The 27,684-nt window shown below is 42.5% G+C and overlaps 4 protein-coding genes across 4 annotated transcripts; 1 reads left to right on the top strand and 3 right to left on the bottom strand.

Moving 5' to 3' along the window:
• The first annotated feature begins 265 nt into the window (after positions 1-265).
• LOC119427556 (Krueppel-like factor 11) lies at positions 266-3,316 on the top strand. The gene is made up of 4 exons (XM_037695189.1): positions 266-448; positions 1,009-1,284; positions 1,597-2,557; positions 2,751-3,316. Exons 1-4 carry the CDS (start codon positions 401-403, stop codon positions 3,050-3,052), a joined length of 1,587 nt encoding a protein of 528 aa, XP_037551117.1. The 5' UTR covers positions 266-400; the 3' UTR covers positions 3,053-3,316.
• Positions 3,317-5,259: 1,943 nt separating this feature from the next.
• On the bottom strand, positions 5,260-7,186 carry LOC119427704 (protein kintoun-like). The gene is given in 4 exon segments (XM_037695341.1): positions 5,260-5,476; positions 5,586-5,893; positions 5,988-6,068; positions 6,071-7,186. Coding segments are annotated over 4 exon segments (1,722 nt in total).
• Positions 7,187-9,030: 1,844 nt separating this feature from the next.
• lrr1 (leucine rich repeat protein 1) lies at positions 9,031-11,845 on the bottom strand. Its single transcript, XM_037694761.1, has 5 exons — positions 11,467-11,845; positions 10,629-10,727; positions 10,019-10,271; positions 9,393-9,867; positions 9,031-9,293 (listed from the first exon to the last, which is right to left on the bottom strand). The coding sequence occupies exons 1-5, from the start codon at positions 11,647-11,649 to the stop codon at positions 9,038-9,040; spliced, it is 1,266 nt and encodes a 421-aa protein (XP_037550689.1). The 5' UTR covers positions 11,650-11,845; the 3' UTR covers positions 9,031-9,037.
• An 8,817-nt stretch (positions 11,846-20,662) lies between these two features.
• Positions 20,663-27,619, bottom strand: LOC119427767 (cleavage and polyadenylation specificity factor subunit 3). The gene is made up of 18 exons (XM_037695407.1): positions 27,462-27,619; positions 27,288-27,351; positions 26,590-26,687; positions 26,352-26,480; positions 24,196-24,373; positions 24,015-24,104; positions 23,775-23,925; positions 23,444-23,619; positions 23,199-23,357; positions 22,842-22,988; positions 22,581-22,733; positions 22,007-22,115; positions 21,773-21,871; positions 21,601-21,695; positions 21,413-21,500; positions 21,222-21,288; positions 20,992-21,088; positions 20,663-20,903 (listed from the first exon to the last, which is right to left on the bottom strand). The coding sequence occupies exons 1-18, from the start codon at positions 27,530-27,532 to the stop codon at positions 20,802-20,804; spliced, it is 2,073 nt and encodes a 690-aa protein (XP_037551335.1). The 5' UTR covers positions 27,533-27,619; the 3' UTR covers positions 20,663-20,801.
• Positions 27,620-27,684: the final 65 nt, after the last annotated feature.

The following is a 27,684-nucleotide window of genomic DNA, read 5'->3' as shown; positions in this document are numbered from 1 at the left end:
GCGGCTGTCAGTTCATTGAGTTCACCCTGACACTGCTGACTCTAAGGCCACGCCCACCAACAGCCACGCACCCCGCTTCCGCCAACCGCCCATTGAGCACGCAGTGTTCACGCGCTCTCTGCTCTCCCATTGGCTAAAGCCTAGCACACACTTGCTCGCGATTGGCCGAGTGTTGCCACCCCGAAAGTGCGTGTGTTATGAGTTTTGTTTTCCTTTTTTTTCCTCGTTTTTTTCGTTCCTTTTCTCCTCCCCGTGTTTTACACACACAGCTGAGAGAAAAAGGGAGCCAGTGAGGAAAAAAGAGACGGACTGAACTCTGTCCTACAAGAGGAAGAAGCTCCGGCAGACCGCCGTTTTTTTATGCTAACACTGGCTTTGACAACAAAAACCTGACATTGACATGTTGTCCTCTTCATCGAGACACATTCATGAGATGGACATTTACCAGGTACGATCATTTTAAACTCTTTTTCATTTAGCCTTTTCTGTTTACTGCCTGGTACTCATTAAGCTAATGTAAACATTTATATTCAAAGTTTATTAACTCCAACACTGAGCTAAATTGGTCATTAATGCGTGTTGAGGTTAGTTTAAAATATATAGAAAAGTATTTTAAATATAAAATTGTTACCAATGCTTTTGATTAATGTAGTTGGATTTTTTTTCCATGTTCATTTGGGGCAAAAATGTTCTCTAAAGTTGTAACACAAGACTACTTCCTGATGCAGAGCCGCTTTATGGGGATTTCACATGGCTGCTCTGGCAGCACGTCACCGTTTGGGTCTATATTTGGGAAGGGGAGGTGTTCTGGCTTTGGGCCAGAGGGAGTACAAGACGGGCTGGGGTGTAGCCACCATCACCTCCCTCTCTCTGGTATCATGATGCAGTTGGCCCGGAAACTTCAGTGACTGCACAGACAGAGCTAGATTTTTAGGGACTTGCTGTCAGCGTGTCTGAGTGAGGCGAAGATCGCCTATCGTTATTATTTTGTTGCTTTGTTCCTCTCAGGCAGGACGTATGGAAATTTGTGGTTCTTACGTGAAGAGAAGAAGGCATGACAGCGAACAGTCGGTCTCTAGTGGAACCAGCAGCTGTTCGCCCGCTCTGGAGTACACCGATCTGGAGGCAGCTGAAGCTCTGGTGTGTATGAGCTCTTGGGGACAGACGGTCTTCCTCAGCGGCAACAAGCCCAGGCCCCTCACCCCGGCTTCTGACTCCTGCGACTCTCTCCTCCCACTGGAGCTCCCAGAACCCCCGAAGGACTTTGTGTCCCTCTCCTCTCTGGTAAGATATTATCAGACGGCTGTATGACAATGGGCTGTAAAGATCCAGGGATTACTCACTGAGCCCACCAGAAGAGTCTAGGGTTGCTTGAGCCACCTGCGTTGAGTTTATGACATGTGGGCAGATGCTGCAGCAAGAAACTCTTTGAAACTGTTAGGTAACCTTCATATTTGCATGTGCAGGGTCATAAAAATCACCGTTTATAGCTCTGAGTGTCCATTATTCATGTGTGCACCTGCTCACTATCTGGGATACTTATCTCTGCAAAGTCATCCTGGGATACACTTTAATTCTTTCACCATTTCTTTGCAGTGCATGACTCCCCCGCACAGTCCCAGCTTTGTTGAGACCTTATCAGGCACCACGGTCCAGTCGAGCCCTGGCTTGGCTGGGTCCACACAACACTCTGGATCTAAGCTCCATCAACGCAACCTGGCACCCTCCGCTGACAAGACCCCCTCCCTTCCTGCTCCACCACAGCGCTGCCGAGCCATGGCGACCAGTGTCATTCGCCACACCGCAGACAGAAACCTCTGCCAACACCACATTCCAGCGGCCCTCGGTTCAGAGAAAGCCATATACGCAAAAACGGATCGAGTCATCTGCAAGCAGCGGCAGCAGGAATGTTTTGCAAACACGGTGCAGATGACCACACCTCCGTCTCTTGCTGATTGTCTTGTGCCTTCAGAACCAGAGCCCTCACACAGTCCCTCAAAACCCTGTTTGGACAGTGTCTCCACCTCCACTTTTGTCAACACACAGCTACAAAACAGCCCACCCACTGCCACAACACCCACAACCCTGTCCCCTCCTCCTGTGACCAGCCCTCAAATCATCTGCCAGATGTTCCCCGTCTGCAGCCAATCGGGTATAATCTCAGCTTTCATCCCCAGTGCAGTTCAGGCCTCCAGCACTGGAATTAGGACTGCTTCCACACCCATTCTCCCCCAGCCTGCTGCAGCTAACGCACCCCCTGTCCAGCAGTCCCTGATTGTGGGCTCAGCTGTGCCCCAGGGGACTGTAATGCTGGTCCTCCCCCAGTCCTCTGTGTCTCAGGCACCTCACTGCCCTCAGACTGTCATGACTCTGGGCAACACCAAGCTGCTACCTCTGGCCCCAGCTCCTGTGTACATGCCGGCGGGGTCCAACGGCAGCGCAGCAGTAACAAAAATGGACTTTTCCCGCAGGAGGAACTACGTCTGCAACTTTCCAGGCTGCAGAAAGACTTACTTCAAGAGCTCGCATCTCAAGGCTCACCTGCGAACACACACAGGTGAGCGTCTCCTGGATGCAGAGGTCTTTGGCAGTATTTCTCTTGAGGATGTGACTGTCGCGTCCTGTTTGTCTCAGTCTTGTTTTTCTTGATGATCAGACTCTGAGCTCATCGTTTTGTGTCATTAATGACGAGTCACGTTCTTATAACAGTCTGAGTCATTTCTCCGTCTTTGTTTGCGTCCCTCCCTTAGGCGAGAAGCCCTTCAGCTGCAGCTGGGAAGGATGTGACAAGAGGTTCGCACGCTCTGACGAGCTCTCCCGGCACCGCCGAACGCACACCGGCGAGAAGAAGTTTGTCTGTCCCGTATGCGACCGGCGATTTATGCGCAGCGATCATCTAACCAAACACGCCCGCCGTCACATGACCACAAAAAAGATTCCTACCTGGCAGGCGGACGTTCGCAACCTGAGCAAAATGGCTGCTGGAAAAACTCCTCCCTCTAAGCCCGCCATTGCTACCTTGAGCGTGTTGGTACCTGCTGTCTCCAAGTAAACAACGAACAAATGCCATCTTATTCACTCCCAAAATACCAGAGGGATGAAGGGAGCAGCCAAGCACAAAAAAACTGCTCCTCTTTACTCATTGGGATAAAAAACAACAAAAAGAAGCACTGGACTGTTCCTGCTCTACTGCTCATTTGTACACGTGTTTTCCCTAAAAGATTCTTAGTTTACTTTTTTTTATTATTCATAATTTGTCTTGCCAAAGCCTTGTAAGAAGTTGGTCTTTGACATTTCCCTTTCTTTGCCTCCCCTACGAGACATTTTCCTTGGTATAATACGTGAATGTACTTTGTTTTAGTATGAAAAGGCATTTACGTGTCTTATTTGGGGGAAACGTCGACACGTTGTAAATATGAACACTAATCAGCAGTACTATGATTATGCCTTGATTGTATCTCCTCACATACCTTTTCATATTATTTAATATCATGTTTGTAATAAAAAAAGATGTTTAATTGAGCACTTGTTTGTGACGTTGCTCGTATCTGATTCTGGGAAGACTAGTCAGCAGCCCTTTCCCGGCAGAATGAGACAAAAGCTGTGAGTGGTACTGGCCCACGTCCTCCGTGCGTCACACCAACTCCTCCTTGGCCTTTTTGGGTCAGTTCAAACTCACGATTCTTTAAAACGTTCTTACTAAGCTGTGGGCAACTTCCTGTGAGGTCAATAAAAAAAATCCCCCTCTGTTATAAAAGCTCTTTAGGCTGATAATCTGAGAGCACTGTTTCAGGGCCAGATAGGTCGATGAGTCAGGAGTGACGGGCAGGATGTTTAATTCACTGAAGTCCCACAACTCTTCCGTAAACTGAATTAAATATTTTAGCTAACAATTTCTCCTATAGTTTGTAGATTACATACAAAGATGCAAATTTCCTAAGAGTATTTTTTTAATTATTCTCACTTCAGCTATCAACCCTGGGAGTACAGTATGTTTTTATGAAATGATAAACAGCGGCCTCGTGACGTTCTTTCAATCAGACAGAAGGACGCGTGAACTGTTGGGGGCGCGACCAATCAGCACCCGCGAACCCCGCTTTTCCGCTACACTGACCAATCAATGCTCTTTGTTGCACACCTACCTACCAGCTTTACTGACCAATCAGCGCTTGCCTCTGCACACCCGCCCACCTGCCTTACTGACCGACTTCATCGCTGGCCATGTGCCACCGAAGCTGTGGACTACAGCGACGCCTGCTGGTCAAAGTATGTAACACATGTAAATTATATAAACCGCCTCAATTAATACTTGTAATCAACCACAATATTTTATGGTATTATTATCATTATTAGAACATTTCATTTAGCTGAGAGCAAGAGCTTTTAAATGCCTCTTTGACATATTTGCACACAAATAACACAAAAAGCTAAAAAAAAAAAGTTTCTCAGCATTCACGTTCAAACAAATTGTACAGCAACAGTTTATTTGACTGAAAAATAAATTATTTTGTAGAAAGATTCCATCCCATCTTAACAATTTTTGGGGACTAGACGTGAATCGTTGGTTGGATTTCTGTAGGATATAAAAAAAAAAAAAACAAGAACAACATTTGGGCTCATTTGGAGCACTTTTTGACTTATGCTAAATTCAAATAGGACGTGAGCTAAGAAAAACCCCGTGTTGTGTTTTGACACTTTCAGAATTCACTAAATAGCTCTAAATTTGGTGAAACAGTAGCCCCCTTCCCCCCCAGAACAATGTGCTAGATGTTTTGTTTTTTGTTTTTAATTTAAGCTATCCATTTAATAAATAATGTAACATTTTAGTACTTCAAATTACTGAGTCTGTCTATGCAAAAAAAAAACCCTAAAATCCTTAAACATCATTATGACCGGAGCTGAAAACTCTGAATATCACCACTCCTACTGTGAATATTTCTTAAAAGTATGACTTTTACTTGCATCAGAGCTTTGTTATAATGTGATATTTCACCTCTTACTTAAGCAAAGAACGACGACTTTCTGCTCTTTTCAAAATTTAATGAAATCAACAAACACAAGAACAACAAATCTGTTCAAATAGTTGCACTAATGACTTAAAACTTCAGGTAATCATTAAACACATCTAATGTAATTCAAGCTAAAATATATTTTTAATACAGATTTTGTTGTGCACTTGACTGAAGCAGCTGAAGAGGCTTGACAACAAGTCAAAGCTGACTTCAGCTGAATGTAGCTGCTCCTCACTGTGACAACACATCAGTCCAGCTCGTATATCAGCTTGTTTTGGAAGACGAACCCTGCAGACGTGGAATGGTCACCGATCACCGTCTCGTTTCCATTCGCGTCAATCTCTCTCAGTGTTGCTGCCGGTGGCTTCTTGTCACGCTCTGGGGTCTGGAAGACTTGCTCTTCTGGCACTTCACCTGCATCCTCTTCCTCCTGTTTCAAAGAGACAACGCTGAGATCTCTACTGCTGGATGTGTTTGTCACATCTGTGAGACTTCATGCCTCCTTCAGAAATACTCACGCCCCTGACATCGGTGTGGTTTACGTTTGTCGTCGCTGTGGAGGTGGACTCTGACGCTAATGTTCCTTTTGCTTCCCCGCCCTCTTCAGGGATTAGTTCATCAGAGGTTGAAATGTGTTCCGCTTTAGATGAAGCTTCTGTTCTCTCATCAACAGCTGTGGTTTCCTCCTCAGCAGAGAAGTTCATTTTCAGAGCGACATCATCGCCCATGACGCTGTCACAACTGTCTTCATCTCTGTTTTGTTTGTTCTGCAGTTGTTCAATTTCTTCCTTCACCTCCCCCTTCTCTTCAAGTGGTTCGTATTGTGGAAGTTGCTCCTCACTTCCTTGGCCTTTTCTTTCTGGTCTTTCACAGTTTTCCTCCTGTTCGCCAGTTCTACATTGTTGTTCACTGGTTTCAAACAGCTCTCTTGCACTCTTTCGATTTTCTTCTTTGGTAACTTTTTCTCTTGCTGACGCCTGCTTCTCCATCCTTAGCTCCTCTGCCCCCTTCTCTTTTGCCTTCTCCTCTTTTTTGCTCTCCAGTTCTTCCTCTCCCACCTCACTTGTCTCCTCCCCGACACCCTGGGAATCATTTACAGGTGTGGCAGGGTCAAAGCAGGAAAACTCTTCACGGGGTGGTTGGACAGGCAGCGTGACAGTGAGCTGTCTGCGTTGTTTGTTGAACTTGGCCTCTCCGTTGTCTTCATCTACAGGGTAGGATAAAGGCAGCTCCAGTCTGTAGGCCGGATGTTTGGACTCCAGCCACAGGATTTTCTCTTTTACTTCAAGGCTGGTGTCTCCGACTGTCTTCAGGAGCGGCAGGTCAATAGTAATCACTATTTCTTTAGGTCTGGGGCTTTGAGCAGAGTCTCTAGAACGCCTGAAGTCCTGTAAATCAATGACAGATCTGTATTTTACCGTGTAGTTTGGCTTTGTTGGCTCTTCGGCTTTTTGCGGTTGGATCTTGAAGCTGCTGTTCGTTTTAAGAGGCGACTCTGAAGGCTTTGTCTGTGGTCCATGCGGATACGGGAAGGCGAGGGGGTCCGTCTCCTCAGGGGGCCCTTTAGCTTCGTACCCAGGTATAGGTTTTCTGATCACACATGGCTGAGGGGTACCCTTGTATTTAGTTTTGACTTCTCTCACATTGTTTTTGTCCAGAATCACCTTAAAGGCTTTCTGGACTTCATCAATGGCCGTGTGGTGCACCATATCCATAAAGATCTTGCTTTTAGCCGCCATGTGCAGCGTGTCAGGGTGAAAAATGACGTCATAGATCACATATTCGTTTCCTTTTGGAGCTGTGTTTTGCCTCCCAGGTGAAAGACTGAGAGGAAGAGACCAGCACTGGCCCCTGCGGCCATCCTTCAACACAGCACCCTTAAAATCAGGCTTCCCGACTTTCTCGTTGCTGCAGATGTTGATGAAGCATTTCTGCTTTCCACCTGCGCTCGTTTTGAGAACCCTGAACGGCGTCGGGTGGATGAACTCGATGCAGTTGCCTCTTTCTTGCTCCAAGAGTTTGATTTCCTCTTCGTACTTTTTCCTGTTCGCGGGGTCGGATATTTCCTGAGCGTAGTCGCACAACATCTCTCTGAATTTACCGTCCCTGAAAGCTTTGGTAAATCTGTCGACTTCATCCGCTGTCAGCTGGAGCTCGTCTCCGACCTCCTCCATGCTGGTATTTGTTCGAGGCGGCAACGAGTTGAATGAATTTCTGACCTAAACGTTCAGAAAATAGTTTAAATTCAAACACATTAACTGATAAAGTCCATGAAATGGGAAAAAAAAATGCGATTTACCTAAAGTTTAGCTGGTCAAGCAACTTGAAGCGAAGAAACCGGAAGTTAGCTTTGTTGACGTAACCATGGAAACGCAGGGAGCTCGACAGTGCGACAATAAAATTCTTCCCCCGAAATTTTTTATTTAATTTACACAAACGCGTATGCGCATAAATTATATAAATATATATTTATAATATATACAATATGAAATGTTGCACACTTGATAACTATGTTACGCCGTATTTATTAAAATAAAAATATACGAAAAAATTAGCTGGGACCCACACATTTGGGGGAGTAACTTATTAAATACAGTAAATTAAAATTATTAAAAAAAAATTAAAAACGTAAAAGATCAAGATTTTTTTGTCGTGGACTCCGACAAACAACAACAAACAAAACAACATTAAAAGTTTGTGTTTAAGTACAATATTAGCATATAGGATAGTTTATTTTAAATTATTATTGTGTTCACTGTAACTACCTGAGTGCTAGTAAAAAAAAAAAAATCTCATGAACCACTAAATAGATTTGAATTAAATCAAAAAGTACTGACTGGATGTGCATTTACAACTGATTAAGCTTTGGAGTCAACCCAGATAGTCCAGTTAATCACGTTGAGCAAACACAAATGTCCGTAGTTGTAAATTAATTATTACAGATTGTAAACAAAAATTTCACTTTTTTTTTTTATCTTACCCTAGCTTAATATCCACTTTGATTTTCTGTGTGCAGTCCCATAAAAACACGTTTGTTTGCATCTTTTTTCATACTAAAATAGTACATCATTCATTTTTGCATTGCTGAATACCCAAACTGATTTAAAGGTTAACTGAATAAATGTTTTAAGGACTCAGAAGAATTATAATTCATAGTGTAAGACAAATTCAAAGGGTAGCATATATTTGTCACCATCGATATTTGTCACCATCGAAGCCCCTGACAGACTGAAGTAGATAAGATTTGAGAGTTTACATTTTCCTCCTCACTTTTTTTTCATGTTTTCACAAAAGGGATATTGTTGCAACGCTGCGTTGGGAGTCCTACACAACTCCACTGTGTCGTCTGGTCTGGAACACCAAAAACAACGAGACAACCAATCAAATTTGTTACGAGCTTGAAAGCAATCAAAACTTCTGCAGACTGCTGCATCCTGGCTGGCTCAGGTAGAAACAGAATTAGCATGTAGCTATAATACTAAAAATGTAAATAAACTACTAAACGCATGACAATGAACATTTTTATTTTTTTAATGCATTTATAAAAATTCAAGGTCTTTAGCGCAGTAATAACCAAATCCTCTTAGCTCCGGCTCATAGACGCCGAAGCACTGTGCTTGGGAAAGTTGTTTCTTTATTCCCCTGTCGGAAAGAAGAAGCTCATTAGGAGAACCTGCAGTCTGTTCTTAAAAACAAAAACAAAACAAAAAAACAAGATAATGTGTAAAACTCAGCAGCAGCACAGATCTTTTGTGTCACTCCAATTAATCAGTGCTACTCTGGTGCAAATAGAGCAGGTCCTACATTGAGGTTAGTGTACAAATAGCTGCTTGAAGCACGTTTAAAAGCAAAGCTTAACCGAAGCCATCCAATCATTTAAAGACACCACCATGAAAACAAATGGTTACCAACACAGGCAACCTTCTTTTTCATTCTTTAAATGTAGCTTCCTACAACGTCTTGTAACACAGTCAACACCAGCTGCCACAGCGCTTTCCAAACGTGGGTCGAAAACGTCTGCTTTCTCATCTTATGCCTCGCTGGAGAGAGTTATCTAAAAATTCGGAGTAGCAGGAGAGGGAGCAGAAATATCGTTGCACAGGTGCGTCTGTGCCCCCCATGCCGTCCACCAATACAACCGTGTGAGAGACCTGGTGCAGGTTCATGCGCACCGCTGTCTTGATGTAGAAGTTGATGCAGATGCAGCCACACTCGCACAGCTTGGCTACTTCAAGGTCTCGACACAGGTGGGCAGGAATGAGGTGAGGGCCATATGGAATCCTGGGAGGTAAATAAACAAATAGGAAGTTCATTCGTTTGTCCGCTGTGAGAGTTTAGGAACAACAGTGATAGTAAATGTGACAAGAGTTAAAATCTAACCTGAGCTCAGCCACAGCTCTGGAGGCGATTTCTTGTAGAGGAAGGGGGAAAGTAAGCTGCATTGTGTGGTCCAGAGGATTGGGGTGCACAAACGGATTTCCAAACAGGTCCAGGTTTTCAAGACTCAGCTTACGAAAGTCACAAGGCAGCACAGTGAGCTGGTTATGTGCAGCGAACAGGAACCTCAACTTTGTGAGGCGGCCAACGTGGAACGGCAAACAAACAAGCTTGTTGTTATCCAGCTTGAGGTGGACTAGTTCTCTGAGCTGACAAAACTGGACGGGGAGCGACTGCAGTCGGTTCTGACTGAGGTCCAGCACCTGGAGCGTCCGCTGCAGAGTGGACAGGCAGAGGGCTTCACTGAAGGCCTCCAGGTGGTTGTTGTGAAGGACGAGCTCAGAGAGACAACTGAGGTCGCCGATGGTGGCAGGGAGTTTCTTGATGTGGTTGTTGCTCAGATCCAGCCTGCGCAGAGCTATAAAAACAAAAGTTAAAAAAAATCAGCAACAGCAGCAACTCCACCAGAAGCTCAACCAGCGGTGAACCAAAACACAAAACAATGACCTAAACAGCGTTAGAAAACATCAGCGTTTTAGCATATCAACAACCGACTCGTATCAGCGTACCTTTGAGGGACAGCATGCGCATGTCCACTCGTGACAGTCTACAGTACGAGACCTGCAGCTGCTCCAGAGTGTGAGGAAAGCTGGAGGTGAGGGGGTAATCCTTCTTGGACATGATGGCGAGCTTCTTCTTTGGCTGCTCTACATCTCTGGCCCGAACAGGAGTGAGCGTGGACAGAGGAAGGCTGTGTGTGTCACCGCCTCGGTCCGCCAGTCGAGCTGCTGCTAGGAAGCTCTTCAAGCTATTTGCATCGGCCTGCAAAGACATAAAGATGCAGGTGTGTCCATAGGTTGGGTCTGGTGATACAAAAAGCAGACGCACACTATCTCCTGCGGCTGAGTGCGTTTCACCGAATTCCTGGAAATACCTAACCTGAATTCATTGGCCTAGATATCCTGACACTGTTCTGTTCAGTGAACAAGATATGAGGTTGAGATAAAAACAAGGGTGAAGCGTTTTAATATATTTAAGTGTTTGATAATATTGTGGCCCGATGACGTAATTATAGTGGTTAATATAATCCTCAAAGTTCAAAAACCTTTCATTTTTTACTCTGACCCCGTCTCTGAAGTGAACTTAAGACTTTTTAGAACAACATGTAAGATGACATACCTTGCTCAAACAAATGTCAACAGCTGGTTCCTTTAGCCTTACAGTTGCTTTGCCTTCTTCCACAAACCAAGTAAAAAACTTTTCAATGTTGTCCTTCAGCTGAAAGATAAATTAGCAAACATAAGCAGCGCGGAAAAAAACAACTAATTTCACAACTTAAGGTTAGGCAGGCATGAAGGAACATTTCATCAAGACTGATTCAAACCTTGAACAAGTCTTGACAGATGTAAAAGCACTGCAACTTTTAGTCAACAAAGGCTAAAAGACCTTTTACTTTAGATGTACGGGGTTCTTGTGAGCCCTTGGAGGAAGATTTTCAAATTAAAAATCTTTATCACCAGGCGCCATTCCAAGCTGATGCACACAACACAATAAATAATGAAAACAAGTGATTTGACTCAACAGACACAAAGTAAAATGACATCATGAGCTAGTTTTCATGCTCAAACACTGTCGGGATCATTTTAAAGAGGCGCCACTGAATACAACACTAACTTTCAAAATATACATGTTAATATACAGAATACAGAACAAACATAAATGACTGATTAAGTAAGAACATCACATTTTAAAGGTTCTTCTATGAGGCTTGGTAAATATCTTGTGGGGCAGAAACATTTTGGATCATCTTAACTATTTAAACTGTCTAAAGATTCATTTTCAGGCGTTGTGACTCTTTGTTTCTGTATTAGCCCTTGATCTGAAAATAAAATGTGAAATGCTATTTAGTTAGACGACCCAGAATTAAAACACAAACACCCAGATGTAAATAAAGAGTAAAATAAAGAGAGCTGTGCCAGAAATAACCGATCCAAATAGCTGAACAGCTCAAACACACCTTATACTTGTTTCCTGTCCTGTCTTTGGCCGTGCAGACCATCATGTAAACATGGCTGTGTTGGCTGGACTTGTCCATGTGCTTCCCGATGGAAACCAGCGCTCGCACCCCCTTACCCCGACCTCTCATCCCATACGTGGGGAGCAAGTGACTCACCACCTCCACACAGCACTGCAGCTTCATCACAGCCGGGCTTAATGCCGAGTCGAAGCCAACCGGGGGAGTAAACACAGTTCAGAGGAAAACATCCGCGAAAAAGTTGCGTTTAGCACGAAGAAAACATCCATTATCAATGTCAACAACCGGGCAGACTTCACAGCAGAGCGGACACGGCATCTGAATGCTCGATAAAATAAACTACACGACACAGGAAGAGCTAAACGCCACGAGCTTTTTAGATGACAGAACGTAAAAATGTCCTTCGATGTTTTTCTGGGACGTTAGCAAGCTGCTAGCATATTCTCGCGCGCTTAGGAAGTGACGTCATACGGACGCTCGTTACGTGAGCTACGCTCAGGCAAAGAATCACATCCGGGTACTTTGCCTCTGCGGAGCGCTCAAACTCATTTATGGATCATAATAAACAATTATTACAATAAAGGTGACGAAAACCTACAATTATAGAGTTAATTTTGACTTTACGCGTTTGTTCATCCGTTTTATTTATTATTGAAATACACAGAAAGCAACTCCTTAATGGTCTTAATGGTTATGGTTATAACCTTATGGTTAATGGTTTATGGTCTTAAAAACCATATAGATATGAGTTATTTGCTCAATCGCTGTTTGTCTGCAACACGGATGCAAAAAAAATCCATCCATCCAAAAATGAATAATTAAAACAAACATTTGACAACATTTTATATTCAGTTCGGTCAGTTGTTATTCATAAACATAGCCAAGTGACAATGACTTACAGCGAGAACTGAGACAAAACATGAACTGGTCTTCAGTTTATTTGATGTGTTAGTTTATTTAGAGAAGTCAGCACACTCCATACGTATATTTAAAAATCCAAGTTTCTATTAAAGAGCGAGAACTGAAAACTAAAGAACAGTAATTAGGCATTCATGATAAATTTTAAAAAATTGGAAACATACAAATTATTTATTAAAGATGGGTGTTTAAAATATTTCCACTGGTTCTGGTCATTCCTTTAGATTAACATGAAAGCTCAAGGTTCATATTTCTTCATCAACGATTAAATAACTTGTAAACAAGAATATTTTCGTCTCTGTGTAAAGATATTGTCTTTTACATAAGTTCTTTCCAGGCGATCATTTTTTCTTTTAAGTCCATGTTCTTCATCTGTATTCCTTGCCGGCCCCTGAAATGACAACTTGGACAAAATGCAAGGTTGGACCTCTTGCTTCTGTAGCACTTGGTCGTAGGTGCTGTCCACGTTTTCTTTTGGCTGCAGCTCAGTTATACAGTGCTAGCACTCCAACCTGCATGTTGAAGGAGCAGGAAGGCCAAAGAGATGCAGATGCAGCTGGCAAATTATGGAGTGCCCTCCTATCCCAGAAGGACCCCAGAGGTAAGTGAGGGGCAGAATGTGCATGAGCGCCAAAAGCAGCAGACAATGAGACTTTCTGCACACAAGGACCAAACAAATGTCTGGACTGGATGATGCTGCAGAGACAAGCAAAGCAGAGTAAAGAACAGAATGCAATACATGCTGGTGGGTCAGTGGCATGCAACAGAAATCCCAACTACTGCAGTTAAACTACAAGCTGCAGAACTTTTCCACAAAATAAACCCCACCACAGGAAGCTGAGTGGATTTTATTAACACATAGTTCCCCTGTAGGACTCTGGATCACAACAAATAAACATCGCTGTGGTGTTTTCATATGTCTGTCTTTGATAACATGCTTTTTTTTTTTCTGCAAAAGGACACATTCAAATACCCTGGTGGAAAGTAAGAAATGTTAAAAAATTGTTTAGCAAAATTCTATTGCCAGGCAAATGCCTTCACAATATTATTAGGATAACATGTTAAAAACCTAAACACACAATTAAAAAACATATTTATTAAGGACTTGTTCAATTGGCTTGTTAAAGAAATCTATATGAGCTTCCTTTTTGCTTGTGATAAGTGTTGAGATCTATAGCATGCTGTAAATATTTTACACAAATCTGCTAAAATCTGTGCATGTTTGTGAAAACTTTTTTTTTTTTTTTCCTCATTAGTCTGGGGCTGAGTGAACACAATAACAATTGCTAAGATCGAATGAATCAAATTGTTCTGCATGCAATTAAAAAAAAAACAATCAACATGAAAATGACTTACCTTACTGGGCACACGTTTTAATTTTTTTTAAACTGTATTATGTTTTAACTGAAAATAATACAGAATAATTTTCTGTTGTGTTCAATCAGGTGAGTCCTGCTGGCTGCAGAGTTACTCATGCATCTCTTTTCACTTGCTTGGCCGCAGGCATCTCTCCGTTTACTCCCTGTTTTTGGGCCTCCCTCCTCAGACCCACCACCGGGTCTAGTCCGGAGCCCGCAGGCTGCTGATGCTGCAAGCGTGAGTCCCGCAGAGCTCCCGGCTGCTTGCGGGGTTCCGCCGGAAGTTCACCGCAGCAAAGACAGCAGAGGTTGACCATGATGATACAGAACAGGCGTGGTCGACAAAATGATGTATCAGTTAAACAAGCACATCCCCTGCATCATGTTAACCGTAAAGCCGTGGAACACCGGATGCGCTAGAGAGGCAACGTCCGGTTACGGTAAAAGAAAATTTCACAATAAGAGTCTTTGTTTACAGAGTAGTTGCAATTTGTTTGACAAATAATAATAATAATAATAATGTTATCACCACCAAACTTACTTTCTTGTGACTGACAAAAACAAGTATTTCAAATTAAAAGGCGTAAAAAAAAATCCAGCTTTGGTTTGAGCAGTGGTTGAGTACAGTGGTGCAGAGGTTAGAGAAGGTGGGCCGGTGATCGGATAGTTACCGTTTCAACTCCTCAGACCAACAACATCAAAATGTGAGTGGTAATGGTGAAGCAACCACACCTGCCTCCACCCTCATTTGCACTACTCTGGGCCCTTGAGCAAGGCCCTTAACCCTCACCATCTGCTCCCCCGGGGCATGGCAGCTCTCTGCTCCACACAGAGGGCGGTGGTAGCTCGGTGGTTGTGTCATTAAGGGCATCTGACATAAAAATAATTGCCAAGACTTTGTGCGAGTTAGTTCACTGTGGCGACCCCTGAAGAAAGGAGCAGCCGAAAGAAGAAGACAAGAAACGTTAAGTACAGTTTACAAACTGTGTGGGTTCGTTTGCAGTGTCCTCCATTAAAGATCACACAAACCAAGAAAGCCAATCTGCCATTTTTTACATCTTCTCATGTGAACTTTATATATTTATCCACAGAGCTGATGTGATCAGTGAAATGTTGGACTTCCTGAGATCTTATTTTAACTCAGGTGTTATCAACATACCTGGACTGGTGGTGTCCCTGAAAAGGACATCAAGGTTCTCTTTTCTACCTCCTCCATGTACAGGTTGGCAACAGTAGTAGAAACTGGAGACCCCATAGCACACCCATGTTTCTGCCTATAATAATGGCTCCTATATCACTGCGGTAAAGTCAGTTTTACGTTGGATATTCGAGCTCCGTGGCTTCAGCGGTGTTGTTGCTCTCGTCAATGATGTGAAGCAGGTTGACTGCAGTTTCAAGAGATGACACAGTTGTTCTGTGGAAAGCGTGGTCCTGCTGCTCAGCGTGGTGTCTGATTTTAACCTTAAACTGACCACCTCTACTGCATCATCAACAGGAATGCACGTAAAGAGTGATGTGACATCAAGAGACCGTTGTTTCATCAGTCTCCATGATGACATCCCTCACCTTGTCCAAAAGTCCATGGTGTTCTGTATGTGATGTTCTGAGCTGCCAACTAAAGGGATGAGTAAAGTCATCAGATATTTGGAATGTTTACATTTTTAGATAAAAAATAATAATAATACACAGTTAAAAACATTAACATTAATTATTTGGGCCGTTCCACATCCTGACCACTGGGGGCGCTGTGGTTGAAACATCTTCCGCCTTTCTCCATAAAAACATGGCGAAGGTCAAGCAGTTAGTTGGAAGTGGAGCAGCTAACGACTTTATGAAACTGTTTAATTACCATCCCTTGGACAGCCAAAGCAAAGTCTGGATAAATGTAGTACATCCCTCCTCAAAGTTGGCGGGGAATGTGCTCGATGACGTTAAAAACTGCGGACGGAACGGAACCGGAAATGAAGCAGGTAACTGGGTGACAAGAGACTTTTTTTTTTCTTCAAACTTTTATTTATTTATTTATTTATTTATTTTTTTACTTTATTGAACTACTGAACATACAGAACAAAAGAACACAAATAGAACAACAAATGACAATCTCAAATTACAATGATACATATAAACATATACAAATATCTACAATCATACCTATAAGGTCAACATATTCTTAAACGAATTATCATATCAACCATCATAAACTTAAATTTAGGTAATAATACTATTTGAGAGTTTGCAAATAATATAGTACAGTAAATTAAACAACTAACTATTTATCTAAGAATCTACATAATTACTAAAATAATTTGTCAGAGGGCTATATTATCTGAGCGAGGTGATCAGAGCTTTTTTGCTTGTGGTTTTTTAGCTCTGTCTAATGAAAGTTTTAACAAATGGAGTTCTTGTTTGAATACAGACCATACTGGTTGAGACTTGCCATATCTGCATTTATGTATATAGAATTTCAATATTATGATAATGTTATTGGCAAAGTATTCATCTTTTTTATTTTCAGATACATATCCATATAATATATTCTGAACGGAGAAGGAGTCTATGTTCATAGATTTGATGGTCAGGAGATCGTGAAGGGATTTCCATAATGTGTTCACAGAATGACAGAAATAGAATAAATGTTCTGTTGTTTCAGGTTCGTTACATATAGAACAGTTATCACATTCAAATTTAAATCTATTTCTAATAAACTCGTTAGAAGGATAAATATTATTTAGAGTTTTGAAATGTAATTCTTTATATTTAGGTGGAAGAGGGAAACCCAGATATGTTGTCATTATTTTTATTCTTTCCTTCTTATCATAGAAATCGTGAAACTTTCTTCTTACCTGACCAGAATATATTGTTTTTATTAAATGTTGTCTTAAAAATTTGTTGTTGCATTTATTGTGTGTTAAATTTAGTCCACTGAGATTGATGCTCGGTAAACTAATTGTTGGTTTAGTTTCATAATTATTCTTTATTAACTGAACAAATGCAATTGGTATATTTTTTGTTACTTTATCAGTCTTTTTTGGTACAGATTAGATTATATTTTTTTGTGAATTCTTCATAGTCATATAGATTTCCCTTTTCATCCATGAGATGAGTGAGTGACCATATTTGTTTCTCCATCCATGTTTCCATGAACACAGACTTCCTTCTATGTAAAACGACTCTGTTGTTCCAAAAAGGAACATCATGAGGACTGAAGTTATGTTTGTATGCTGGTTTCCAGTTTAATAACACCTGTTGGTGAAAAGCAGATAATTTAACCGGTAATTTAGGAATGTCAAAGTCACGTCTTAACAGGAAGTCAATACCTCCAACTTTACTAAAAACCAAAGTGGGGACAGCAAACCAAAGCTCATGACCATTTTTAAGAAAAGATTGAAGCCATTTAAGTTTTAATACGCCATTCATTATTTCAAAATCTATTGCTTTAATCCCACCATCTTCATAATTTTTAACTGTATCTCCTTTTTTGATATAATGATGTTTATTTCTCCAAATAAAGTTAAAGTTTAATTTATTAATTTCCTTAATAATCTTTGGAGGTATGGGGTGACAGGAGACTGTCACCTGCTTGAAGCCAGTTTGGAAAAGGCGAATTACGCTGAAGAATATTGTCACAGTGGATCTAAAGGAAATCCACATTCAAGAAAGAATCGGGTGAAACCAACTGGATGGAAAGTTCATAAATACCGGAACTATACAATGATTTGGAGTCATGTATCCAACCTCTTCCTCGGACAGCAGAGTCTGTGTTTTCGACAGTTCTTGGTACATGAGCAGTTTGTTTTTATCGGGAAATACAACAACAATGGTAGCAGATCTGAGCCTCTATACCGAACCAAAACAGGGTATTATGATATCCTGGGACTGTCACCCTCTGCCACCCAAGCCCAGATAAAAAATGGCGTACTACAAGAAGTCCTTCATGTACCATCCGGACAAAAACCCCGGCGGTGTGGACGCCACCGTTCAATTCACGGTGATCAACGAGGCCTACATGGTGCTGGGAAACAAGGTGCTCCGGAAGAAGTTCGACCGGAGACTCTTGAGTCTGTCGGACCTCACCGGCACAACCAAACACCCCTCAGCCAAGCATGGAGACACCGCCGGGGGCTCGGCCAGACAGCAGGCCGACAGCAGGCGGTCTGTGCTGGGCCAAGATAGTGGCGTCCATTTCGATGTGTTGGGAATTTTGTTGATGGCGGGAATGGTCGTGCTGATTTTATCAACTATGACTTAATTCAGTTCAGTTTATTTATACAGCGCCAAGTAGCAACAGAAGTCATCTCAGGGCACCGAACAGAAACATTTATATATAAAAAGTAAATTAATATTTATCTGAGGAGCAGACTTTGAGTTTAACTTCATCGCAGACTCTCATCTTGAGCAAGCAGGAAGGCGAAAGTGGAAAGGAAAAACTCCCTCATGAGTGAGAAAGAAACCTTTAGCAGAACCAGACTCAGGACAAGCGGTCATCTGCTTCGACCAGCTGGGTTTGGTAGGAACAGATACACAATGGCAGGTCAAGAATCACATGTTAAGATAGAAATAGTGTCAAATGAAAACTATTCAATTTTAACAATTAATTTAAGGAAATGAGGTCAGTTTGTGCTCCAGTAGTGGAGGAAATATGTTCTGTTTTTTAGTTAAGGCAAAATTATATTAGCAGTGGAAGTCGGTTCTGAAAGTCTGACTGTAATGGGGACAAAAAAAAATCTGAGGTTGTGATCAGACGATTAATCCGAAGGATATGCCTTTCATGTTTGACATTTTTTAATAAACAACCAACAATCAGACCTTTATCTTTGACATCATTCCTAATATTCACTAACCTAAGTGGTGCTAAACAGATTAATGAAAGTGTCATTTCCTAAGGATTTAAGTGGACCCTAAATGTCTCGTTGCATGTTTTGCTGAATGGATCGTCGAAACCAGTGGTTCCCAACACTGGTCCTTGAGGAACACCATCCTGCATGTTAGTTGTTTCTTTGCTCCAACACACCTGATTCAGTGATTTAATTACTTTATCAAGTTCTGCCCAAAGCTGTTAATCACCCATTCTTTCATATCAGGTGTGTCAATGCAGGGAAACGATTAAAACATGCTGAATGGTGTTCCTCAAGGACCAGGGTTGGGGACCACTGATCTAAACTTCTTTTGAAACAGCCCAGTGTAGTGAACTCGGCCTCCGACCAAATCCTGCCTCTGAGGACCTTCATGGGACAGGAACTGTTTCATTGATTTGAATCCAGAAATACAAATTAGCTCATCCAGAGACTTTCTAATTGTATCCTGAAGTAATCAATTGAAAGAACACTCTTCTTTTATATTATCATTACTATTTTACAATATCTTGATAAATCAAAAGTGTGTTTAGTTCATACCATTTCTAAATGTTGAAGTGAACCACTCATTTTAAATCAACTGTGAAACAGTATTGATTTTTTAATCCTCATTTAAATTAGAAATCAAGTTAAATGTCTAGTTACAAAGTACTTATGCATTTTGATCTTCTGTCTGAAATGAGGAGTAGTGATGTCGGTCGAAAGTCAGAAAGAAGTTATTAGAACGAAGTGTCGTGTTTTTAAACCTAGCAGACGGTAAATAAGAAGCTACTGGCACCTGCTTGCTCTCACATCGTCATAACATTTCTCTTGTCTGTACTAAAAGTCCCTAAAACATTCCTGCCGTTTTCTTGACTTGTAATGACCCTCTGACATCACTAGAACCACCCCCTGTTGGTTGTTTCAACCAATCAGGAAGTCCTGAAGTGACCGGAAGTGAGAACTCTTTAAGAGTCCACACTTCCTGGAACTTCTCAGTCAACTGGGTCTGTCAGTCGGTCAAGTCTCCTGAGCTCCTCAAGTGGGTCTCTGATGAAGTCTAGTCTTGAACTTAGTCTTCGGAGCCTGTGATGGATTCTTCCACATCTGAGTGGAACCTGACGGACTCACATCTTGCTGTGTATCCACCCGGGAGATGAGCGTGTTTGTTGAACGGAGTAGGAGGCGCGACTCCTGATATGGCCAGCCGCTCTTCCCGGAGACGCTGAAAGGTATTGTTGAAATGGACCTCTGTACCGGAGTTGATGTATCTTCTGCAAAGGTAACAAGTGGTCACGCACCAAGTGTACCGGAGAGTTGGGCTGGTGTTGAAAGAAGCGTGCCATTCTGCGGTCCGAACAGACACACCCTCCTTATCCATCTTTTCTCTCCATTTAAACTCCTTCATTTCCCATCTTTAAACTCTTCTATTTTGCCAGTAGTCTAGATGCCTTCTTCAAGTCCTGTTGTCTTATTAAGTAAAACGTGCCAAGTTTTATTAATCAGAACCAGATCAGCTAATCAAGTGTACAATGTTTTGATGTTAAATTTTGATTCTGTTCAATAAATGACCACATTTATTCTGATGGGTCAAAGTAAATTAACGTCTCATGTCACTGATTAAACAATCCACGCACAGTTACCTCGGTCACATGGCAGTAATTTTAATCGAAAAAGAGAGAACCCGTTTATTTAAATATATTGTAGTCAAGGGCAGCTAACCTAGCCCTTAGCACACTACACCAGCAAAGGCTGCTAAACACAAATTTTGTAAGAAACTTGGGGAACAAACGGGAGAAAACTTAACAACAAATGTTGCAGGTCTCGTTTATATTCTTGAATGTCTGAAAAGTTATCGGACGTTCTGTCTTGTTAAAAACCATTTTGTCTAAACGATCAAATAAATACAAATTTGAACTAAACGTACAACAAACACGAACATTTAGTGCATTTAAAAATTCACAGTTCCAACACAACACAAACCAGTGCATTAAGAGGTCAAACACAACCTACAGTGATTACACATTCAAATACAGTTAACTAATAAATACATTAAACAAAGTGCCGTTATTTTAAATAACATAAAACACAAAAATATCTAAAAACAACTCTTCACATAGCTTATGTTATTGTTTTGACTAAAGTCCCTCTAATACTTGATGTCATTTATGAAGTTTTAACCGCTCTGTGTGGTTGGTCGTCTCCGTCCTCACATCACTGGGTTCAGGGCGTCGTAGAGCCGCTGCACTGCCAGTTCCACCATCTCTCTCAAAGAGTCGTCCTCTACGCTCTCGTCCTCGTAGTACGCCGACTGCAGAGAGTGAAACAAGTCAGTGATCAAATCCAGCAGCATGTGGACTGTACTGTGTTGAAGACTGAACATCTTTAGAGCCTTTCACCCGCGTTTCCAGACAGATGAGGACCGTTTTCTCATCTACTGTCACAGAAATGCTTTTATCGTCACTGAAGTCCACGCTTTCTACTCCGAACATGTCTCTGAAAGCACATGGAAAACAAACTAATTTAAGCTCCAACAGCTGTTTGAGCAAATACATTGATTTTACATTCTTTCTTTTTTTTTTTTTAAATTGGACACATCCTTTCTTATAAGTGTACAAGTCTGACTCACTGCAACATGATTTCTAATCGAGTTTGGAAGACATCCATGTCCATAATGGTGCTCTGGGTCTCCATCACTGTTCATGCAACACAAAGTAAATCACAGATTTTAAAGCAAAAATCAGTCACACCATCAATAAATTAGAATGAATGTGAATGAAGACCAACAAAAAAGCATAAAGAAAACACAATCTAACTGACCTTTTTGAGCTTTTGGGTTGGATTGGACTTCCAAAACCACAGTGGTGACTGCGTCAGCGTACATGTCGTTGAGAGGGTTAGCTACCCACTAAGGCAGAAAAATAAAGAGTAGCAGAGTGAACAGCAGCCGCTAATAATATTTTTGTTTAAGACTAGTCAGATTCAGAGATGCTGATGGGGCGTCTCACTTCCAGCATCACCATGCCAGCCTCGTGGATCAGAGTGATGTTCTTAAAGATCTTCAGTGTGTTTTTCAGAGTTCCGTCCAGCTCCTCCACATCCCCTAAAACAGATGGGTAAAACTTTTAGGCAATGAAAGATGAATAAATTGTGCCTCAAAGGCATGAAATGAACTGTTACCGGTGAGGTTCCTCAGATGGCAGACTAACAGCGAGTACGGCCCAGTGAAGGGGATGGCCTGAGTCTGCTTCACGGTGCTCATGGCGAGCTCTGTGTACGCTGTTGACAGAACGGATCAGGTACGTCATGTTTTATGCTAAATCTGTGCATTTACAGTTCATATCAGAACGTTTGAGTTGAAGCAATCGGGGGCACTTCAAACCCTCGGGTGATCCTGTGCTTTAATTAAATTACCTGAAAGATCAGATGGATTCAGGATGTGGTAGTTGAAGTTTTTCTTCACTAATATTCCGGACACCCTCTGACCCTGAACACATTTCTCATCAGCCAGAGAACCCATCACCTGAGAGGACGAGTTACAGTTTTGTGTTAAACGTGCCACTTCATTAGAAACACATTTATCTCCCATGAACTGGTACAAAAACAGCAACCTGGGCTCAGGCATTCACTGCTCCTGGATGTTGGACTTCCTGAGTAACAGAACACAGAATTTTACGACTGGAGCTCACATCATCCACCTTTGTCTTGAACAAAAGGCACACCACAGGGATGAGTCCTCGGCCCATTCTATTAATCTATCTTCAACTATGCTTGTCCCCTCATCCACACCAGTAACACCATAGTAAGACTGATAACTAACCATGTTGAAACTGCTTACAGGGAGGAGGTTCAGCATTGACACAGTGCTCAGACAATAACCTGGAATGAAACATTTCAAAAACCAATAATGCACTTTTCATCCAAGCTCACCTGCTTTGATATTTTATTCTAAAAGTAAAGACAAAATTGAGATGGATGGAGTACGAACTTTGGCCAGCTTCTCCCCTCTGAAGTTCAGAGTGACAGCTTCTGTGTTGCGAGGGTTGTGGACTTCGATGTGAACCTGGTCGTTATCCTCATACTCCCTTATCAGGGCGGCCTTCAGACGGGCCATCTCATTCTGCTCCCCGTGAACCAGGATCTGAGAACAAACGCATCCCACTTCAACTAAGAAAAGTGTTTATACATTTAAGAAAAAAAGAATATGAACAGTTTATCACAAAGAGAATAGTTTAATTCCCCCTCCTACCACATGCGGGGGTTTGAGAGCCCTGATGAACTCGCTGGTCTGCTGGTAGTCTGTGTGGGCAGAGAAGGAGATGTAGTCCACCGACATCTTCAGCTGCAGTTTCTGTCCTGACATTGTGGTGATCTCCTCCGGTTCAGACATAATGTGCTGCAAAGCAATAAACAAACTCAGTGGGGACAGAAACAATCTATGAATACGCCACCTATTAATAATGAAATCATTTTAATTTATGAAAACAAACATATAGATTTCTAATAGATGTAGGATTTGACTGCATGGAAACTACAGTAATTAAGTCTTGTTTTGTAATTAAAAAAAATTATAGAGTTGGTTATTAATTTTCTGACATGTTCTGACCTTAGCCAGCGTTCCCTCCACACAGTACCCAGCGATGATGACGCCGTTCCTCTTATCCGTGCACCAGCTCTCAAACAGCTCCCTGGAGAGTCCACTCTGCATCATTCCCGGAGAAGCCATCACCACACTGGGGCCAATGTCATCAAAGTGGTCCATGCTCTGAAAAGTACAGACAGGAATTTGAGATCACAAGTCCTTTCAAAGCTTTAAGATCCAGAGAAGCAGTGGTCTGTAGAACCGTCTACCTTTAGATTGCTGATGTGCTTGAAAACAAACGGGTTGTTGATGTTGATGGCCTTGCGGATCTTGTCGTTCATTGCGTTCACATAAGTCTGATACACAGCCATGCACTTCTTGGCCAGGGATGAAGCATAGTAGATTGGGATGTCATGGAGCTCTGGGTGATTCTGCCAGTACTCATCTAGATCATGGGGTTGGAAAAAGGGGAAACAAATAACGTATAAAATGTGAGCAAAATATTATAACTCTGAAATGAAAACCAGAAATGGATTTTATTGTAACTGCACCATAACCAATGCAGTAATAGTTAAATGGAAGAGTTGGGTGATTTTTAACCTAAGATGAGCAACAATTCCTGGGCCCGTCCCAACGCAAACACAGGAATCAAACAGCGACCCTCTCTGTTTACGATGTCATGAACCGTGTTGCAGAAGCGAGCCTCACGCTCCTCCCTCTTTTCATGGATGTGTGTGCCGTACGTTGACTCCTGCAGACAGACATAAACACATCTGTCATGCAATAACTTAAATATCCAACATGAAATATGAGCATTATATATTTTAATTTGGGGCATACTATGATTAAAATGTCAGGTTTGACACTTGGGATCTCAGCTGCCATCAGATGTCTGTCCTCTTGTCTGGAGAAGTCTCCTGTGTACAGCAGCTTGGGGAGGGAAAACTTGTAAGTACATTTTGTTCCATTCCATCGCCAAACAACCCAACAACAAAACTACAGATTTTTAAAAATTGTTTACTTTAACTCCAGCTATTTCGATCATGAACATGGCCGCCCCAAGCACGTGACCAGCATGGTAACACCAAAACTTGACCCCGGCCACCTCCTTAACCTCGTGGAAGTTGATGGTTTCAATCTTGTCCATACTTTCCTCCAGGTCAGTCTCAGTGTACAGCATGTCATCTGCAGAAATGTTGCTGCAAGTAGAATAACAAAACAGGTTGTATACAACTTACTGGTACTAATTTATTAAGAAAGTTATTTTTAATAAGATTAGCTCCTCTGTAGAATACTTTGAAGACCTCCTCAATCCCACCGGCACGTCTTCCACTGAGGAAGCTGAGCCTGGGGACTCTGGGTCGGGCCCTCCAATCTCTGGTGCTGAGGTCACCGAGGTGGTTAAAAAGCTCCTTAGTGGCAGGGTCCCAGGGGTGGATGAGATTCGCCTGGAGTTCCTTAAGGCTCTGGATGTTGTAGGGTTGTGTTGGCTTACGCGACTCTGCAATATTGCGTGGACATCAAGGGAAGTTCCCCTGGATTGGCAGACCATGGTGGTGGTCCCCCTATTCAAAAAGGGGGACCGTAGAGTGTGTTCCAACTACAGGGGGATCATGCTCTTTAGCCTCCCCGGTAAGGTCTATTCGGGGGTACTGGACAGGAGGGTCCATCGGATAGTTGACCCTCAGATTCAGGAGGAGCAGTGCGGTTTTCGTCCTGGCCGTGGAACACTGGACCAGCTCTACACTCTCAGCAGGGTCCTGGAGGGTGCGTGGGAAATTGCCCAACCAGTCTACATGTGCTTTGTGGACTTAGAGAAGGCGTTCGACCGCGTCTCTCAGGGAACCCTGTTGGGGGTACTCTGGGAGTATGGGGTACCGGGCCCTTTGATACGGGCTGTTAGGTCCCTGTATGACCGGTGTCAGAGCCTGGTCCGCATCGCCGGCAGTAAGTCGGGCTTGTTCCTAGTAAGAGTTTCACTCCGCCAAGGTTGCCCTTTGTCACCAATTCTGTTCATAACTTTTATAGACAGAATTTCTAGGCGCAGCCAAGGTGTTGAGGGGATCTGTTTTGGTGGCCTTAGGATTGCCTCTCTGCTTTTTGCAGATAATGTAGGTCCTATTGGCTTCATCAGATCGTGATCTACAGCTTTCGATGGAGCAGTTCACAGTCGAGTGCAACGCGGCCGGGATGAGGATCAGTTCCTCCAAATCCGAGGCCATGGTCTTGAGCCGGAAAAGGGTGGAGTGCCCTCTCTGGGTCAGGGAGGAGGTCCTGCCCCAAGTGGAGGAGTTCAAGTATCTTGGGGTCTTGTTCACGAATAAGGGAAAAATGGAGAGAGATCGATAGGTGGATAGGTGCAGCGTCTGCAGTGAAGCGGGCGCTGTACAGGTCTGTTGTGGTGAAGAGAGCTGAGTCAAAAGGCGAAGCTCTCAATTTACCGATCGATCTACGTTCCCACCCTCATCTATGGTCATGAGCTTTGGGTTGTGACCGAAAGAACGAGATCACGGATACAAGCGGCCAAAATTAGTTTTCTCCGCAGGGTGTCTGGGCTCTCCCTTAGAGAGAGGGTGAGAAGCTCGATCATCCGGGAGGGACTCAGAGTAGAGCCACTGTTTCTCCACGTCAAAAGGAGCCAGTTGAGGTGGCTCGGGCATCTGGTTGGATGCCTCCTGGATGCCTCCCTGGTGAAGTGTTCCAGACACGTCCCACCGGGAGGAGACCCAGAGGAAGACCCAGGACACGTTGGAGGGACTATGTTTCTCGGCTGGCCTGGGAACACCTCAGGATTCCCCCGGAGGAGCTGGCCCAAGTGGCTGGGGAGAGGGAAGTCTGGGCCTCCCTACTTAATAATAATAATGTCATCACAATATCAGCACTGTATGTTTCCATACAATGGCAAAATTAGTCTCTGCATTTAACCCATCCACCACCAGGTGGTGCAGTGGGCAGCTATTGAAAGCGCCTGGGGGGGCATTTTGGGGATGAGGTGTGCTGCCCAGAGACACCATGCGGTATGCAGTGACTGGGGATCGAACCTGGGACTTTCGGGTCCCATGCCGGCTGCCCTGCTTCTACACCATCTCGGCCCCCATATATACCCCCGCGACCCGACGCCAGATAAGCGGAAGAAAATGGATGGATGGATGGATGGATTAGCTCCTCTGCTCTTACCTAACCTTGACGTAGTCTGATAGTAACCAGCGGTAAATAGCCTTAGTGGCATGAGTCATGAAGGTCCGTCCTTTGAAGCTTGTTTTTTGGAGGAACCAGGGCAGAGCTCCGCAGTGATCCAAGTGGAAACTGACGAGACATGTATCAACATCAAAATTAAAACATTTTTAATACGACAATCACACGCATAGATCTGGGTGACACAGGTGCTCAAATATTTTCAGAGCACGAGACTCACTGGCTGATGAGCAGCAGGTCTATCTCAGCTGGATCAATCAAATCTATATAAGGGAGAGCGTCCATTCCCTCTAAACCTGGATGTATGCCACAGTCCAGCTGCCAAATACAAACATACCTTTATTTATATATCGATATCTTCAAGAGATGATCACAGAAGAGAATTAACAAAAAAAGCTTATTTGTTTAAAGAGCTTGTAGAAACATTTAATATATATATATGGTCAATGTTAGTCACTTTCATTCCTGCAAGGGTTTTTACTTTATTTGTTAATGCACACTTTTAATGTGCCTTTTATCATTCTTGTCAGCCATTTTTTGCCCGTTTTTCACTCAAAGCAAGAAGCCTTTTTACGTTTTAACCAAGCCAATCAAATTGACACAGAGATGAGCAGAAGAATCCCATAGCACTTCATATTGATTGATTTGTGCATGCAAGAGCATTTTGTATCACAAGATTTAATTTTTTTTAAACTACATATTTACTTACTTACTATAGTTCATCTTTGTAGCTCAACACTTAATTTATATCTTCTGTACATTTCTCCCATTTTATATCATGGATCACAATATTTATGTAATTTTAGAATTTAGATAAATACACATTTACACAAATTATAATTTAGAAAGTTTTAGGCCAGAGTACAAAACTGAAATATTTTTGTATCATCACGGAACAGTCCACATATTCATATTTACCATTATCTTTCTTCCTTTGAACTCCAGGATAATGCATGATCTCCCCACCTCCTGACCAGCACCACTGCAACATAACCACACACAAAAAAAATGCATATAAAAAAACGATAATTCGTGCTTGTGATGTTCTAAGAAGCAGCTATTATCTAAATTGAAAATAAAATATGAACTCACAGAGGTCTAATTAAGAGCTGGTCACTTTCCTCAGCAGGGATAAACACATCTACTTTGCGTTTTGTAGCCATATCTTCTAATTTTTATAGGTTAAATACGTGAAAACAGACATATAGAAGCGGCCATCATTAATCGTGCATAATGTTTTCTGAATGAACAAGTGTGGACGGTTTTTCAATCCGTCTAGAAACAGCACTGTTAAAGTCAGTTCCGCTAAGCCTGA

The sequence above is a fragment of the Nematolebias whitei genome, chromosome 21, assembly GCF_014905685.2.
Source record: "Nematolebias whitei isolate Nwh7 chromosome 21, NemWhi1, whole genome shotgun sequence".
In the NCBI taxonomy this organism is placed as follows: Eukaryota; Metazoa; Chordata; class Actinopteri; order Cyprinodontiformes; family Rivulidae; genus Nematolebias; species Nematolebias whitei.
This window is presented reverse-complemented; position numbering and strand designations above follow the sequence as displayed.

Coding starts and splice junctions, on each gene's coding strand:
- LOC119427556 (XM_037695189.1), top strand. CDS start 401: ATGTTGTCCTCTTCATCGAGACACATTCATGAGATGGACATTTACCAG. Junction 1,285..1,596: donor TTGTGTCCCTCTCCTCTCTG/GTAAGATATTAT, acceptor ATTTCTTTGCAG/TGCATGACTCCCCCGCACAG. Junction 2,558..2,750: donor TCACCTGCGAACACACACAG/GTGAGCGTCTCC, acceptor TCCCTCCCTTAG/GCGAGAAGCCCTTCAGCTGC.
- lrr1 (XM_037694761.1), bottom strand. CDS start 11,649: ATGAAGCTGCAGTGCTGTGTGGAGGTGGTGAGTCACTTGCTCCCCACG. Junction 10,272..10,628: donor TTGACATTTGTTTGAGCAAG/GTATGTCATCTT, acceptor ATGTCTTTGCAG/GCCGATGCAAATAGCTTGAA. Junction 9,294..9,392: donor AGAGCTGTGGCTGAGCTCAG/GTTAGATTTTAA, acceptor TTTACCTCCCAG/GATTCCATATGGCCCTCACC.
- LOC119427767 (XM_037695407.1), bottom strand. CDS start 27,532: ATGGCTACAAAACGCAAAGTAGATGTGTTTATCCCTGCTGAGGAAAGT. Junction 23,926..24,014: donor AACCTGACATTTTAATCATA/GTATGCCCCAAA, acceptor GTCTGTCTGCAG/GAGTCAACGTACGGCACACA. Junction 21,872..22,006: donor GAATCCATCTGATCTTTCAG/GTAATTTAATTA, acceptor TTCTGTCAACAG/CGTACACAGAGCTCGCCATG.